The sequence below is a fragment of the Diospyros lotus genome, chromosome 1 (assembly GCF_014633365.1).
Source record: "Diospyros lotus cultivar Yz01 chromosome 1, ASM1463336v1, whole genome shotgun sequence".
NCBI classification, from domain to species: domain Eukaryota; kingdom Viridiplantae; phylum Streptophyta; class Magnoliopsida; order Ericales; family Ebenaceae; genus Diospyros; species Diospyros lotus.
In genome coordinates this window covers 39,113,888-39,132,852 of record NC_068338.1, presented here as the reverse complement: position 1 = coordinate 39,132,852, position 18,965 = coordinate 39,113,888, and the positions used below count along the sequence as shown (strand labels likewise).

General features: G+C 34.2%; 3 protein-coding genes and 1 pseudogene across 5 annotated transcripts in view; 1 reads left to right on the top strand and 3 right to left on the bottom strand.

Moving 5' to 3' along the window:
- The window catches only part of LOC127788473 (uncharacterized), a 52,699-nt gene that overhangs the window by 24,863 nt on the left and 8,871 nt on the right, over nucleotides 1–18,965 (bottom strand). The window lies entirely within an intron of this gene.
- LOC127788418 (BURP domain-containing protein BNM2A-like) overlaps nucleotides 1–18,965 on the top strand; it is a 74,791-nt gene that overhangs the window by 49,113 nt on the left and 6,713 nt on the right. The gene's annotated exons all lie outside the window — the stretch shown is intronic.
- LOC127799760 (thylakoid lumenal 19 kDa protein, chloroplastic-like) lies at nucleotides 4,891–15,181 on the bottom strand (annotated as a pseudogene).
- LOC127788447 (organ-specific protein S2-like) lies at nucleotides 17,472–18,586 on the bottom strand. The gene is made up of 2 exons (XM_052316711.1): nucleotides 18,480–18,586; nucleotides 17,472–18,303 (listed from the first exon to the last, which is right to left on the bottom strand). Exons 1-2 carry the CDS (start codon nucleotides 18,519–18,521, stop codon nucleotides 17,677–17,679), a joined length of 669 nt encoding a protein of 222 aa, XP_052172671.1. The 5' UTR covers nucleotides 18,522–18,586; the 3' UTR covers nucleotides 17,472–17,676.

Here is an 18,965-nt window from a genome sequence, read left to right as displayed (position 1 = left end):
ATAATAAAATCAAACAATCACAAAGAATAAGAGAATTTTTATAAAGGTTCGACTCTTAAGAGTCTAGCCCTCTCTCCCAAGACTGAGCTTGAGGTACCATTAGTTGTACATTATTATCTATAATTGTCAACATTTAATGATAAAAATTTTATCAGTTGTACATTATTTATAATTTATTTTTATTTATGTTGTCTAGAAAAATACCGAAGAAATGAGTGAATTGAGTTTTTTAAAAAATTATAATTTTAACTCTTGTTGAAAACTCTTAATTTATTATTTTGTTGAATGGTAATTACAATATGAATAAGAACAATAAAATCAAACAGTCACAAAGAATAGGAGAATTTTTATAAAGGTTCGACTCTCAAAAACCTAGCCCTCTCTCCCACGACTGAGTTTGAGGTATCGTTAGAAAAAATATAACATTAGTTTTTAATTAGAATTAGAACTAACATATAATCAATTATCTAAATAAGAAATGTAACATTCTAGTATTTTGGGAAAAAGCTAATTTATGAGATTAAGATTATTTATTTATAATTTATTGGTGATTTGTGGGTTTGAGAAATTTAATGGGTAGAATTAAAATTATTGCATAGAAAAATACCTAAGAGGGGGGTAAATTAAATTTTTTAAAAATTAATAATTTTAGCTCTTGTTGAAAGCTCTTGAATTTTAAATATTAATATGTGATGATTGCAATATGAATAATTACAATAAAATCAAACAACCACATATAACAAGAGAATATTTATAGAGATTCAATTATAAAAAGTTTACTCCTCTATCTCAATACTTATGTTGAGACTTTCAAGACTTAGTTTAAAATTTCATTAAAAAGAATCAACACTACCTTTTAATTGGAGGTAGAACTAACATATTATCCCTTACAACCATTAGCACACTTCTAGTAAATACAATTCCCTTATACAATAAGTGAGTAAAAATAACAAACTTATAATTAGAGACAATTATAAATAAGTCATTAATAGTTAAGAATTCTACCAGCCTGCACATTTCCAACACTTTGAACCTTTTCACTCATGTCTAAATGCTCTATCAATTTTGTTCTCATTTATGCCTCTATACTTACCATATATATATATATATATCTTTCAAAAAAACTAGTCGTTAACTAGAGGGTTAATATCAAATTTAAAATTCAAAAAAATCTTTAGGCCTTTTCAAACAATGAGGAACAAAACAAAGAAATATGTCTAAAAATAATTTACCTTTAATTTAAAATAAAATTACTTTTTGTATGATTGAGAAATATATTTATCAAAATATGACATAAGTTTTTGAGACATGAATAATTAAAAAAATAAAACATGTCTAAAAGTAACTTACCTTTAATTTAAAATAAATTTACATTTTATATGAGTAAGAAATACATTTATCAAAATATAAAAATTCAAATATAAGATTTTGATACATGAAAAAGTCAAAACAAGAAAACACGTTTAAAAGCAACTTATCTTTAATTCAAAATAAATTTATTTTTTGCATGAGTAAAAATACATTTATTAAGATATGAAAATTCAAACATAACCTTTTGAGATATAAAATATCAAAATAAGGAAATATGTCTAAAAATAACTTATCTTTCATTCAAAATAAATTTATTTTTTGCATAAGTAAAAAAATGTATTTATATTATAAAGATATTTTTGTTATCATCAAAATTTTATTTACTTATATTTGACTTTAAAAAAAATTATTGTGCGGTGATTAAATGTTTTTGGAAATTTTCTAGGTCTAAGTGTAATTTCAGAAATTGGAACTCGAGATTGATATAAAATTAATTATTTCACACATAAATGAGAGAAGACTTGCAGCTTAAGTGGTTGCACGTGTGCGTTCGAGGGCTTCCAACAATGGAGGGCGTGAGTTCGAGCACACGGGCAAGCAGGCGAAGGCTAATTTTTGAGTGCCATTTTGTCAACCCTCTTTAACGGGGGTGAACGTAACCCCCGTCAGTTTAAAAGGGTAAATGTCAAGAAGTCGGTTTTCGGACAATAGAAAATATTTATTTTAATTTCCTTTGCGCGACCCAATGTTTTGTTTACCCGCCCAATAGCTTTTTCCTCAATCATTATCTTTCTCTCTAGCTGTGGTTCTTCACGTTCGTCGTGTCGTCCACCTCTATCTCTAGTGTCGTCTCCTCTTACCGTCGTCGGTCCTCACCAGCAGTAGTATCAGTCCTCCGGCGTCCCCTCCACCTCCTGCTATGTGATTACTTCTTGTTTTTTGTTTTTCTTTGGCCAGAATTGTGTATAGAAGACCATTTGGAATAGAGTTTAAGGAAGGTGTTATGTTTCAGTTGAATTTATGAAATAGATTGATTACAAGTGTTTCTAAGATAATGGATAAAATTGTCACCCTGTGCTTGATAATGGATAAAATAATCAGATAACTACAACTCCTATGTTTAGTTGATTATAAGGGTTCTTGTTACATTTAAGATATGCTGCTTAAACAGAAAAAGATCTAATCAGCAACAGTCTCGTGACATTAATTCATGGAAAATAGATATTTAGGCTGCATTCTTTTTGTTTTTCAATTTTCAGTTTTGACTTTTGAATTCATTTTTAGTTTTCTGTTTTGATAGTATGTTTTTAAAAAATTGAAAACGCGTTCTTTTTATTATTTTGAAAAAATATATCTCAGAATAGAAAATTAGAAAACGCGTTTTTTCAAAATTTTGAAAATAATTTTTAATAATATTTTATTCAATAAATGTGATTATTCAGTAAATTAGAAATATTTAATATTAATATATTATTAAAAAATATAATTTTTAAATTTAATGAATTTTGTAATATTTTTTATTATAATAATAAAATATAAATAAATATGTTTTGAGTTTAGAGTTTATTTTGAATGAAAACTATTAAAATAATTTTTTTGTTGTTTTTAGTTTTTTTTATATTTTTTTTTATTTTTAAAAATAACAAATAGAATATGTTTTTATTATTTTAAAAAATTAAAAATTAAAAATAGCTTGAAAAGAATAATGAGAACGCAGAAGGCTTGTTCGCACTGGCGCCCCCTCGTCATAGGATTGATGAGGATTGATGGAGACTGGAGTGATCAATCAGGAGTAATCGTCTACAAATGGAATAATAAGAGCAATAGACCGAACATGGGAAGATCAAACTGGAAAAAGAGATGGCACGTCTCATATGATGATGGCTTCACGATGTACTAGGCTAATTAGCCCCATGGCTGATCATTTGTATTGCCCAGATATCATTCATTCAGCAGCACCCGGATAAGAGTAAGTTTCCTATAATGTCTCTACGAAGAACAGAGTTGTAAAATTGATTTCTTGAATCCATTGAAGAATTTTGCTACCCCATTATGCATCATTGCTTCTATGGTTAATCAGTTACGAAATACACCATTTGGCCCTTGAAAAATCAATCTGCTGGATCTTTTGCACCTTATTTATCTAGTTCTTGAAATGAGCTCAACGTTTTCTTTTCACTTCTTTAACACTTGGGAAATTTGTTTAAACTCCATACATAAGTTTCTTCACTTGCAGGTTCAATTAAGTTCTTCAAATACATGAACCTTGTAACGGAGCTGGAAACTCTTATAGCCAGAAGCTGTTAGTCTTTTGACAATATTAGTATTTGTGCTACAGCTTTTGCCCCTCTTTTGTTTTTGTTCAATGGAGAGAGTGAAAAGCTCCATTTATACTGTATATTTCTATTCGCAATCGATCCTAAACACAAATAAAGGAGAAGGCTTATGCTAGATAATTGGTGCCAAATTAGGGGTATCATTTAATATTTTAATATTTTTTATCAAATTTTAAATTCAAATAATCAATTAAAATAAATTCTAGCAATTAATTTAAACTCTAACAATTAACTAAAATACTTATTTTAAGTTAAAATCAAAATATATAATTCTAACCTAAAATAATCAATTTAAATTCTAACAATTAACTAAAATAAAAATATTTATTTGTATATATAATTAATTATTAATTATTAATTAACTAAAATAAAAAAAATTATATATGTATAATTGATTATATATACCCTTCTGCCTCTCCAAAAACTTCTTTCCCCTTTTTACGCCTCTCTCTTTTGTCTCCTTCCATCGACGGCTAGCGACTCGCCTTCGCTCGGTCGCTTCTTGCTGCTTTGCCCTTGCCGGCTCTCCCCTCGATTGCTCGTCTCGCTCTCGTTTGCTACCTCTCTTAATTCTTCTCGCTTTGTCGCCGCCTCACCCTCGCCTCTCCGTCTCTCGCTGCCTCTCTAGCTCTCTCTCACTCCATTGCACATCTCACATGAAAACCCTTGCTTCAGGTAATCTGTACTTATTTTATAATATAAATTGAAATAGAGCCGTTGGAAATGACAGTTAGAGTTTACATCTCTTCATTTTTCTCTCTTCAGTGATTGTAAAAATAGCACCCCAAAAGGGTTGTCATTTTGTAACCCCATATGTCACCCCGTTTGAGTGGTTGATTTTTAATCTGGGATGTCATTTCAACAGTTATAAAAATGACATTTAGGTGTCACTCCTCGTTAGAGATGCTCTTAGATCAAACAACATGAGAGACTGAAAGCAACAAGAAAAACTATAGATTAGTTCATTACGGGGCGAGTGCACAGACAAATTTTTGTGTTATGCGAGGTCTATGGTTAATGCTCGTGTGGCTGATGAGTTTACCGTACATTTGAGTCACACTTAAGACACAAATTTTGGATCTCTAATTGATAAAAACAGAAACAAATCCGTCACAAAGACAGAATTTGTAGCATCCCGCAGATCAGCACAACTATTAGTAGAAGATTAGAAATGGCTAAGAGATTGAATTGTATCATTTGAAGTATCAAATATGTACACCCCCCCCCCCCCCCCCCCCCTCAACTAATACGATCCAACTGTTTTGAAGGATTCGTAAAGGCGCCTCAAGGTTTCTTGATCTCTATTCCACTCTAGTGCTGGAGCATTGACGAAATGAGCGTAAAGCTATGAGCAACAATGCCATCAATCTCGTACACATAAAAAACTTGCCCATTCTCGTCTTTCTTCTCTTTCCATCTCACATCATCTGCGCTCGCAATCAGATCTTGAAGATCCACATCCAACAAGGCCAAATTGTTCAAAACAGGGTCTTTCGGGGCCAACTGGGAAACTCAGAGAGGAAAGTCAAGTATTCTTTTTCTGATTTCTTTTTCGGGTTGTAGAATTTGCTATCAGTGCTGCTGGTTCCCTTCTCGACCTTGGAGACGACCTGCTCCTTCCAGTCGTCGGGAACATCGTAAACGTACTCGACTGAGGACCAAAGGCAAGAGGTAGAGGGAACGTCAGAGGATCGATATCGCTGCTAGTGAGGACCGACAATAGAAGGAGGAGACGACGCTTAGGGGTGTCGACGGTTCAGATTAATCCGGTTCTATAAAATTCCAATAACCGAACCAATTTTAACGATTCTGAAAAAATAGGAATCGTAACCGAATCATTACATATATAAAATCAAACCATGACCAACCGTTACATCAGACCAGTTTCGATTCTATCCAATTAACATTTAGTTTCTAAATATTTTCGTAAAATATGAAATTACATACAAATTTGTTAATTAAAATAAACCCATAACTTTATTAATGCTTCAAGCCTTGAAGTAAAAATATAACAAAATAATTCATCAACTACCTCATCAAATGAGATTACATACATCGACCATTTAATATAACAATAACATATAAAAGTTTAGAAATAAAAGAGTTCATGAATTTCGCTTGTTTTATAGGAAGTGATACTATTTTTCCATATATATATATTCAAAAAAATTATAATATATATAAGTATAATATCGGTTTCGGTTCGGTTTGAACCACGGTTTGAACAAAAAACTTAGTAACAAAATCAAATATATTGGTTTTTAATTTTTTAGAAATCAGAACCTAATTATTGAACCATAAAACCAATGTAAAAGGCACAATTCAATTCAATTTATTCTGATTCATCAATTTTCAAATATTTTTTACAACCCTAATGAATTTGAAGATGGAGGTGGACATAAATAAACGACGGGAGAGAGGTGAAGGACCACAGCTGGAGAGAGAGAGAGAGAAAGAAAGAATGAATGAGGAAGAAACTCTTGTGCGGGTAAACAAAACATTCGGTTAAAATAATATTTTTTCTTGTCTCTGTCCTAACGTTCACCCCCTTTAAACAAATGGGGTTAAGTTCACCCCCGTTAAAGGGGTGAACAAAATTGCACTCTTAATTTTTGGCTAGAAGTAGAGGTGAGCAAAAGTTCGATTAAATTGAACTAATCGAACCGAACCGAAAAGTTCAGTTCGGTTCGGTTCGATTTTTCAAAAATAGTGGTTCGGTTTGGTTATATTTTTGTTTAAAAATTGGTTATTCGGTTCGATTCGGTTATTTTGATAAAAATACCAAAAAAATTGAACCGAACCGAACTTGTAAAAAATAGCCTCACTCACTTGAACTGAACCGGCCACAACCCCTCCTCGCGCGAACCGAACTGCCCCTCTCACGAATCAAGCACGCGGGCACGACATTTCATTTTCTCTGTTCTTCGTTCTTCTCTCTCTCTATCTCACTCTCGCGTCTCGGCATTTCATCTTCTCTTCGATTCGATTTCGAGTTCACAGATCTAGCGGTGGCGAATACGAAGAAGAAGGCGAAGGCGAAGATGAAGGCTCTTCGATGGTGATGGCGAAGACGAAGGCTCTTCGAAGCTTCGTAGATTAGGCACTGGCCGAAGGCTTTTTAACTTCAACTCTTCATCTGTTCTCTCTCCCTCCACCATCCGTCGTCGATGCCAAAGAAGATGACGAAGGTCGGAGACGAAGACTACGCTGATGGTTTTTCAGTAAATTTGCACTTTATTTCTCTTTTACATTGAAATTTTGAAACCTAGATCTACTAAAATTCCACCATTAGATGCTTTTAGTTTTTGGGTATGTGGGCCACCGTGGTTGGGGGAATTCAATGATCGGTTCCGATCATCGAAATCGTCGACCGACTAGGTGGTCGGCAGCAACAGCAAAGCCGATCTCTTGGTTAGTTTATTTTCAGTTCGATTTTTGGTTTTAGTTCAATTAACACGGTTTAGGTTTCGATTAGATCAGTTTGTTGGGGTTGATTGGTCGGTTCGATTATTACATTTAATTCGATTCGATTCGATTATAAACGATTGTATACCTACCTAGTTGAAAGCAGCACTCGGGTGAAAATGGCGTCGTTATAAGGGGGGCGACCGGGAGATGCTCTGCCACGCCACGTGTCAGCTGAGTTGAGAAGCCATGTAATGATTTGATAGAGCATTAATTGAGATGTGAGAGCAGCGGCATTTATTTGAGATGGGATAGGTAATTATAACAGCACACATGAGATGGAGTTGGAATTGCGATTGCGAATTGCTCTCTAAAAATTTGTGGTGAATTAAGAACACACGTGGAATTTATTTGATTAGATGGCTTTACAGACTTAGTGATGTCAGCACGCGGAGTCTTTATAAGAAATGTTGAGATAGGAAGCTCAGGGCGCCTGTATATTTTAGTTTACTTCTTTAAATATTTTTTTAATTTATGTTAAAAAATTTTGAGACGTGATATTGATATTTTAATATTATAGATAAATCTTTTCAAAGGGACTATCAAAGCATAAGCAGCAAATTTTATAAGAGTTAATATATTTTTTTTGTACAAATTATATTATCATATCTTGTATATGATGATAAGCGAGTGTTTAGACATAAAATTATGAATTTCAAAAACTAAACAAAGTTCGTGTTAGGGTATCTGAAAAACCATATGGGGCCACAAAGAGTCCATGATTCATTTTATATATTTTTATATTTATTATGAACTGTAATTTACTATTTCACATATTATTTTTACTGAATCTTAGAACTCACGTTCCTAATAGCTAACCTTACGGATAACTGTAAGTTACAATCATATTGTCTGAGATATATAAGATACAATTAACCATTATGTCCATAATCGTAAAACTTATGTAAATTACATAAAATTATAAATAAATACGTACCTGAATCCATAAAAAAATATATCGTAACGAGAAATACTAGTTGATACGAAATACTAAAATCTGATTTCTCCCTCTTGACCTCAAGCATAATGATGGAACAATATAACTGTAATTGCTTTGATTGTGTCGAGTAGAGAGATGAGCAAACCCCTTATTTATAATAGTGGAAGTAGTCTCCCAGCAAGACTTTTAGGAGTTATCATCATCATCATCTTCTAAACTAAATAGAATTAGGATTAACTATTATCTTATTAAATCCTTATATTTATCTCATCACATTAACACAATCATATCTGATATTGGATTTGATTACTTTATCAAATAAATACCATTGTAAGCACCCCCGCTCGAATATCCCCAATCACCCGGACTATCCAAACCTGAACGCCTACGGAAAGAGAAAGAATGAACACAAGACCAAAAATCACCCTGGCATGTATACACAAAAATAAGAACAACGGAAGCGAACCTAAACACATGCATGCACTACGGGTACTCCGCTAACACAGCGGTCACATGATAAATAAATAAACAAAGACTCCTGTGCCAACATACACGAGACTCGAGAAACCACTTGGCACAGTAAAAATAATAGAGTAAATTCTACTCAACTATCAGAGTTGACCGGGATTGACGGGACTGCCTATACACTATACCGACTCTGCCGCTAAAAAATGGCTCCTTGCCATGGCTCACGCTGCCACTACCTGGAATGATGGAAAAACAAAGTGAGTCGAGAGACTCAGCAAGCATAAGAGAAGAAAGGCTGAAGACTGCACAAAACCAGAAAACTCTCCCCAAAATAAACCATCGGGTACACACAAGCCATGAGACGCTACAACACAATAGCATAACATAGTAAAAGCACATACCGGTCCTTGGGACCCACATAAGACACTTGGCACCCAAGTTCCAAACCAACCTGTCGCTGCCCTGGACGGTAACAAATACCTCCAGCAAATCTGTGCGCGCCATCCCGGGTCGATACTCCCGTCACCCGTCCATGTCGGTACTCCCGACACCCGAGCCATAGGCTCCCTCAGAACGGTACTCCCGTCCGAGAACTAAATACTACTAGTAACAATGCAATGCACATAACAATGCAATGGTGTAGTGAGCATCAACGTGATACATAGCGCCCATACATCCAGGCATCAGGCCATACTCTACCCACATAGTAAACCACACGCGATGCATATGCCCGTGCTGGATGCAACTTGACCAAGCTAGCATGTTCGTGTCCAAGTATACTCAATAAATGAATATCCCAACATGTAACCCGTACCCATGTGCATATCAAATCATGAACAACAAGATAATGAATCTAAACGTGCAGTAAATCACATACTGGCAGAGCTAGTCAGCAGTGCCCGGCACCGGTCAACAGCCAGTGATTAGGAGTGTCCACCCGACGGTCCATTTCAGGGCCGTACAATAGTCTACCCCAATGTCACCAACAACCGACCCCTGTCCTACTGCTTGATAGCTCTAACCGAACCATAAATAAATCCGAGAAAAAAACGTAAATAAACCCGCACGTTTAGAAACCTAACCCCAAGCTGGTTCAGCAACATTTTCAAGAGGAGTGGGGGCGGTACAAACCCCCGTAGGCTCACAACAAATAAAGTTCAAGAAGTTTCGAATTTAATTTAAAACAAATGAATAATAATTCAACAAATAAAGATAGGTGCCGAATTAAAGTAAGGGAGGTGATAAATACAAGAAATCACGGGATCTTTTACAGGAATTAAAGAACAGGAGGAGAATGTTAGGAACTTACCTTTACATGGCCGTTTCCTGCCCTTCTTGCACTCCCGCTACGAAGTAAAACGTTTAATAACGATTAATAAAACTATAGCTCGCATTAATTCAATCTAACCGTATAATATAAAAAATTTAACCCTTTAAAATCCTACGTAGGCGTACCTCAAATAAAATCTCAATAAATCTCATATTTATTTTAAATTAAATAACGCCAATAACATCCTCCATTTATATATATAATTAATACGCGATACCGAAACGAGTTAAGAGAAGACGAGGGGATCATAAAAGGGAAAGAAATTATAATGGTAGATGAGAACTTGTCTGTATCTAGTCGTTTATAGCGTTTCCACGCTTAAACACTACAAAATTAATACACGCTGGCTAATTAAACGAAATTTTTCCACCATTTCCTTTGGATTTCCCCCCCGATTTTCACCCTCGGCGTTGTTCTTCTTCACTGTAATTTCCTCTCCTGCTTGCAGTTAAAACACCATGCGACACTTGCTAAAATCGGCCTTTAAAAAGGCAAAAGAGAAAGCCACCAGCGCAAGCCGCGTGGCAGCCAAGGGCTACCCACTGCCTTGCCCCAAAACGACGTCGTTTTGGGGCTAGGCTTTGCTGAAAAATAAGAATTTTCCGCACCGCGCGTGCGACGGCCTCCCAGCCCGAACCCGCGACTTGCTGTTCACCCTCCTCGCGCGCATGCCATCTCGCCTAGCAGCTCCCTCAACAAACCTATGCACTTCATTAATTTTAACATGAACTTTCCACAATTTTTCGGATATTACAACCATAATATTTGATAAATATTAATTATTATAATATATTAAATAATATTACTGATTTATCTGATGAGATAAATTCTTAATTATTATGTGACACATAAGAAGATAATTCTTACAATAACTCGAGGCCTAACAAATAGAAGGCAATGATGATGGAAGTATTGTCAGTGAACACATTTAATGAGCCGTGAGAAGACATTGTTTATATGTGGTTATTTGAGATGTGAGTTTCTTTGAGTTTGTAATAAGCATGTGTGAAATAAATGAAATTTTGAGTTATAAGTATTTTGTTGGAGATTAATTTTGCCATGAAAGGTTATGCTTTTGTCCCATGACTTCAACATGCCTATGTAACAGATTTGAGATTCTAAATGTATAGCCCAATCTAGATTCGTGTACTATCCACTATTTTTTTTTGCTCAAGTTCTCAACGAGCGAAAGTGATGAAACCTAGATCCCACTCAAGGCGCCCTAACCATTTGGGGCATATCTGTCTTTCAAATTCAGCTAGTGGTTGTTGTTGCCCAAAAAAATATAAGATCAAAACAAAATATAAAATATTAGGTCATTTATCCCTCTTTTTTGTCATAATTTGTAATATTCTGGTATTTTGAGAATAATAATAATTTTTTTTTTGTATTTAAAATATTTTTTGACATCCATTAGAAATTATAATTGAGAAAACTAATGGGTTTATAGTTAGTGGGCTAAATTAAAAAATGAAAAGCTAAGTAAATGGGCTAAGTTGAAAAAAAAAGGAAAGATTAAGTAAATAGACTTAGAAAGTGAGCTTAAAATTAATGAATTAAATGAAAGAATAAAAGAAGATTTAGTGAAAAATAATTAAGGTGACAAAATAATTAAAAATAATGGGTAAAATAATTAAGAAATGTGGGAGACAAAGTAGGGTGTGGATAAATAATTAAATATTATGGGTGAGATTTAATAAAAAATAATTAAGAAATGTGACAAATAATTAAAGATAATGGGTGAAATAATTAAAAAATATGGGAGACAAAATAGGGTGTGGACAAATAATTAAAGATAGTGGGTGAAATAATTCAGAAATATGGAAGACAAATTAGGGTGTGGACAAATAATTAAAGATTATGATTGAGATTTAGTAGAAAATAATTAAGAAATGTGACAGAATAATTAAAGATAATGGGTGAAATAATTGAGAAATATGATAGGCAAAGTATGGTATAGATAAATAATCAAAGATAATAAGTAAAATAATTGAGAAATGTAGGAAACAAAGTAGGATGTGAACAAATAATTAAAGAGTATGAATGAGATTTAGTGGAAAATAATTAAAAAATGTGACAAAATAATTAAAGATAATGGGTCACTATAATTATGCTAAGTTTAATACAACCTACAACCTTCTATAAATAGAAAACACTTGAAAGGTTAGAGGATTTAGATTTGAAAGAGAAATGTTGTAAGAAAGAAAGATTTGACAGTGAGAGAGAGATTTGAAAAAGAGAAAGAAAGAAATAGAAAAACAAAATATATAGAGAAAAATACCAAAAAAATGCTAGGAAAAACCCTATAGGTTGTGTTTAGTAGTTCATGTGAAAATTTGTGTTAGAAGGCATTGTTGAATACACAAATCGAGACTTCGTCGCAGTATAGAAGAATACCGAATCGCTCCACGGGAATATGAGTTATTTTCACAAATTTCTTCAAAAATTTTAGAAATATGAAAATGATATTTTAGAATTGTTGATGATAAAATTGGAAGAGAAATACATGATTGGTATTTATTATGGATTTTTGAGGCAATAGATGTTTGAAAATCAAAGCGAAAATGAGAAATAAATAGAACATGAATTTTGAAAATTATGAGAAAATTTTTACGGCTTAGGAATATTGTTTTAGGAATTATTGTGAAAAGAAATTGAGAAAATTTTATGAGAAAGTATTTATTTCATAATCTTGAAAAAATAATATAAGGAAATGTGAGAAATTAGGAAAATTAGAGAAAATTAGAAATTTTATTTTTTTAAGTAATTATGATGCCCAAGGTATGTCAAGGTTCATAATTGAGTACGATTGGAAATCCGATGCGAATTTTGAAGCGAAATTATGCTAGGGGCAAAATTGTCTTTTTATAAAGTAAGTGATACTATTCAACTAAATTTAGTTTATGAAAATGGCTTGTAAGTGATACTTCCCAACTGAATTTAATTTTATGAAAATATTTGGTTTATAAGTTGTTCAACCCAAAAATCTGATTTTATGTAAAATGATTTTATCATGTTGTCATGCCTTGATATGAGTATGTCATGTAGATTGCATTTACATGTTTTGATTTATGAAATATTCATATGAGCATGATGAGATTCACGTGATATTTTACTCTTGAGTAATAAAATGGTTTTGATAATGACTATATGAAAATCAATATATGAAAATCAATCTATATGGATTTTGTGAATGAGAAAATGAATTTTTAATATATGAGTTTTGAAGCAAGGTATGAAAACCTATAGAATAAATATTGAGTATGGTTGAGTGTGATTTATTTCAAAATCATACTTTTGATAATCTCAACTTGCTTGTCAAGATTGATTTGTTTCAAATTTTAAATTTTGATTAATTTGTTTCAAATTATAACTTTTGATAATCTCAACTTGCTTTAAAGATAATCAAAATGAGTTTCTAACATCACGGTCATACGTTACATGGATTTGGGATTAGGTTCTGGCTCCGTTGCCTTGCCAAGGGTGTACCTATACACCCCGGTCTGGCAAGGAGACTGAAAAAATGGCGGGTAATCTTAAGGTGCAGTCGATCCAAATATGAGAGTTATGATGTTATGTGCACTGCATACATACATGAGTATTAAATATTTTGTTCCCTTACTTAGATGCTTCATCATCTAATTTGGGTTTTACCCCTGGAATATTCAAACGTTCCAAATGGAGATTGTAGCAGAAACGAGGATGAATGAGACATGAAATGGTAGTTAGCAAAATGCATGATGAGTTGAATGTATGTTATGTAGCCTATGTATTTAAGTTCTGCTAGTTCGAATTCTGAACGTTTTGAGGAATGATAATGTAGAACTGTAACAGCCCACTTCTTCAAGGCATGTTATGCCTTAGGAAATTTGGACTATATATATTTTTTTTTTCATTATCTCGAAATTCCCTAAGACCGTATCTAATGCTAGACGAGATATCTACACTAGAAAATAAATACAAAGCGGAAGCTGAATCGAACCTACTCATATAATAATAACTAGACATGACATTCATTACAAAATTAATTCATAAGCGTCTGACAATACAATGTACATAATTCTTAAACTACTCAACATAACATGATACATTTACTCGCTTCTTGACATCTCACGTCACTACATATCACCATTCTCGGAATCATCTCTGCAAGTCCGACGGGAACGTTGAATGTTCCAGGAGCAAAACCCAAATTAGATGATGAATCATTTAAGTAAAGGTACATAATGCTATATCATGTGTGTATGCAGTGTCTTGCCTCGTAGGTGTCAACTGCACCCCTTATGCTACCTACCATTTTAGCGGCCCCCTTCTTTCGAAGTCGAGGTGTATGGGTGCACCCTTGGTAAAGTAGCGATGCTAGTTCGTACTCCCTACGGTCTCAAATGCGAGTGATCAATGATATCGACATGTATTTATGCATTTCATAGTCATGTCATGGATGCAATCTACGTGTTGGATACATATCAGGGCATGTCAATATGATGTAAACATTTTCGAGGAACATAAATCAAGCATTTTCCATAAAACTAATTTTAATTGGGGAGTATCACTTACCTTCTCAAGCTTATCGGGCTATCTCGATATTCGTACCTTGCCTCGATTTGCATGCCAACCTTAAAATTTGCACGAGTCTCTTCAACTTCAGCCTCAAAGTATCCTAATCACCATAATTATTTAAATAAACATTAAAACCTATTTTTTCATAATTTCTGGAATTTTCTATAATTTTCTCTCTATTTATTCCTATTTTTTTTCCTCAATAAATCTAAATTAAATATTTCTAAAATATTTTCTCAAATATTTCACTACGATAATTCATAAAATAATATTTTTGAATTTCTGGAACTTTCTATGAAATTTTACTTACCTTAACTTAGCATTTCTGGCTTTCTCGATATGCGTGCTCTATCCTTGAAACGGGTGCCCAGGCTGTTTTTCTCACCAAAATCTCCGGGATATCATCGAAACATAATTTCCTACTTTTTTGGGATTTTCTAGGATTTTTACCATTATTTTCCTTTTTTTTCTTTTTTTTTCTTCATTTTCTTTCTTTTTTTCCTCTTTTCTTTTCTTTTTTTTTCTTTTCCCTCCACTTCATCATCTTCTTCCTCCCGCCCCTACCATGCTTGCAACTTTCTTTTCTTCTTCCTTCTTTTCTTTCATTTTTTCTTCTTCTTCTTCTTCTTCTCTTTTCTTCTTTCTTCTTCTTCTTCTTTTTCTTCTTCTTCTTCTTCTTTTTCTTCTTCCTCTGCCTCCCGCGTGACCACCTGCAACTCTCGGCTTCAGCTCGTCGCCGCCGGGAGCCACTGCCAGCGCCGTCCGCGCCATGCCTTCCGCCGCGGGCCGTCGCCGCCGCAGCCTCCTCCGCGCACTACAGCGCCTGCGCGCCACCCCTGCCGCTGCTGCTTGCAGCGGCTGCCATGGCCGCCGCTGCCGTGCGGCTGGCTTGGCCGCCTTCGGCCACTTCGGCCGGTGCCTGCTGATCTCGTCCGCGCCACTCCCCTCGCCTTTCGTCGCAGCTTTGCTGCTGCTGCCATGGCCGATTTCGACCCTCCCTCTCACACACTCTCTCTCTCTCGAATTGCCCAGCTCGAGCTCGATCTCACACTGCCCCTCGATCTCGCACTGCCTCTCCTTCGGCCACGATCACTGCCAATTTATAGGCAATGGCTTCACATAAATATCACTATTACAAGCTTGCCTACCACGCACTTAATCAGAAAATCCCACAAATCTTGCTGTTTCTTTTCCCTCAAATCTCGCTGCCTCTTCCTTAATTCTAGCTGCCATAATCCTGCTGCCATTCCACAAATCTCGTTGGCGCAATCTCTCCAATTGCAGCCAAAATCGTGGCCATTAAAGCTTCTCAGAAGCTGGCCACTGCTCATTCACGCCCACACGCATATTTGGATATATATATATATATACTATATATTATATATTACATTTAATATATATAAAAATTATGCATTAACCCCAAATTTTATCTTAAATTCATTAGAATAATTATCTAATTACAATAATATCCTCAAACACTGAATTAATTGACATTACGATACTGAAAACACAACATTAATAACTTGAAGCCTAGTTAAAAAGGACGATTTCGCCCCAGTGTCCTTATCGAGCTGTCGATTGATCCCAAAACCATTGAAGGGTTGCTCATTAAGCAAAATCGGAGCCCCCCTAGGGTTCCGTTGATTTTTTGGGAGTCTCCTACAACGATTCGATTTTTTAGCCTAAATGATGGTTGTATTTTAGCTGTACCGAAAATTGTTCCCGATTCGATTTCTTTTGATACCGTAAATCCTATTTCGGAACGCTCGTCGAAACCATATCATTTTTCTTAGATAATTCTATCCTGAGACACTCCCTGCAGTTGATTCAGTACTTGAAAATGTTATAAAATTAATTTTTTTGGTATCCTAAACTCATCGAAATTACGTGGCAACTTCATACGAACATGGGGTATTACAAGAACCCTATTTAGGGTTATTGTTAGTTGAAAACTTATGTTATGTATTAAGTCATGTTGAGAAATTTATATCCTCTTAATGTAAGAACCGATTTATAATTAATGTTAAGATGTTAGGTTCGATTCTAGCTTCCGCATTTGATGTTTATGTTGATTCTCTTTCGAGATAAATATATAAAAATTTTGGGATGGATAAGAGCAATGATATGATTTAGTCGTAGTTTTAAGTAAAAATAAATTTATTATCCCAGAATTGTCTTGAGTTTTAACGCACTCAAAAAACGGGGGGTTACATAATCAAACTAAGATCTACTCATACGATGGAAGAGGAGAAGGAAAGTAACTCTCGAGCCTAGTGAGTTGGTCCTCAACTCAAGTAATCCACCATTGAACCGCCTATAATTCGGTCTACTAGCCCTTTAACTTAGGTCAACTGAAAATGGATAGCGGAACAGATAAATGAAATAAACTTAAATAACCAAACACATAAATGATAATAAACTTGAAGAACCACATTATTCAAAAAAATTCAACATTCCTAATTCTCTTCTAGTTTTGCAAAATTGGTCATCTCCTAAAGGTTTTGTGAAAATATTAGTTAATTGATCATTTATGCTTACATATTCTAATTCAATGTCTCTCTCTTTTATATGTTCTCTAATAAAATGATGGCTAATTTTAACGTGTTTTGTTCTAGGGTGAATGATGAAATTTTTAGTTAATTGAATTGCACTAGTTTTGTCACACCTAATAGGAATATGATTGAACTTGAATTCATAATCTTCTATTTGATACTTTATCCAAAGGATTTGAGCACAACTCACAGCTGCTATATATTTGGTTCAGCTGATGAGAGTGCAATTGATATTTGTTTTTTACTAAACCAAAAAATAAGTGAGTTTCCTAAAAATTGGCAAGTCTCATTTGTGCTTTTTTCTATCAATTTTACTTCCAGCAAAATCAATTAATTCAAAAAAAATCTTTTTAAATACCAAATATATTATCAACTTAAACAATAGAGAGGTTTAAAGTTTAAAGTTTTTAAGCAGCTTAAAAGCCATCCCTTTTCTTAGGGATGCCTTTAGTATTATTTATAAACATGGTATGCTATTTTTACAATAGTACATGGTTTTTATTCAAAAAAAAAGTAAATTAAACATGATTTTTATTCAATAAACATCACAAAAACTTACTTCTAGCAACAAGGATGATTCAATCCACAATCATACTAGACTTATAGCACAATAACACAAACCATCATATATAGTAGACTTATAGCATAATAACACAGACCCTTAACATCAACTTACATTTGATGATAGTCCATCTAAAGAGCATCGCTCGACGGCTATGCTTGAAAATATCTAATAATTATTTTTTTCCTTAGACTAGTGTGCTTGATGTCTGTCTGACCCTTAACATCAACGTCATTGTCGTACACCGATGCATTGGGTATTGGCTCAAAATCTCTCACAAAAGGCTTTTCCAATATGGGAGATTTATGTGCTGTTAGTTTAACGTCGTCGCCGTACACCGTTAAATCGGGTATTGGCTCAAAATATCTCACAAAAGACTTTTCCAATATGGGAGATTTATGTGCTGTTAGTTTAACGTCGTCGCCGTACACCGTTGCATCGGGTATTGGCTCAAAATCTCTCACGAAAGGCTCTTCCGATGTGGGAGATTTCTGTGCCATTAGTTTAGCGTCGTCGCCGTACACTGATGCGTTGGGTATTGGCTCAAAATCTCTCACAAAAGGCTCTCCTGATGTGGAAGATTTCTGTGTTGTTAATTTAGTTTCGTCGCCGTACGCTGATGCATTAGGTATTGGCTCAAAATCTCTCACGAAAGGCCCCCTCTTTGCAGAATCATCGGCTATGACTTTCGTCGGTGTGTGACAACTGGCGGCGTTGCTCTTAGCCATGGACAGTGACTGCGGGTTTGGTCTGGCATGAACATGGAGACCGCTCGCAAACTGCACACAACATGGGACGGTACTCAACTGTCAACAGTTTTCAAGTCGCCTATGCCAAACTAAAAATAAAAAATTCACTGTAGCACTTGTATTAAGTAAATTAAAAATAAAAAAAAACGTTTTGAGACAATAGATTATGAAGAATAATCTATAACACGTTTTGGGTATTGGCTTACCAGAACAAGTGAGAAGATGAAGAAAATGAAAAGAGATCCCATCTCTTAGAACACGTAAAGGCTGCTACTCTTGATTTTGGATGGCAGCTCCATATAGTAACCATTTGCTATTTATAATAGATTATGAAGAATAATTGATCTATAAATAGCAACCTGTAATAATAAATGAAAAAAACCCTTTATCGAATCAAAACAAATTTTCCCTTTGTTTGCCCTTTGTTGTTGATGGGTTCTGAACCCATGGGGCCGGTTGCAATTGCATGCCACATATTTTAGGATTTTTAGTAAAATTAACTTTTGTTATTTAGCAAATACGGGATATATCTGATGCACAAAAATTAACCTCAAGATAAGTTGATGACATTTTTAAAAAACACAAGAATGATGGATATAATAATTTAGTAAAATCTCAAAGAGTACTAATACATTAAATTTTATTGTTGTTTTTCAAAATAAACATACATGCTTGATTAGTCATGTTTGTTT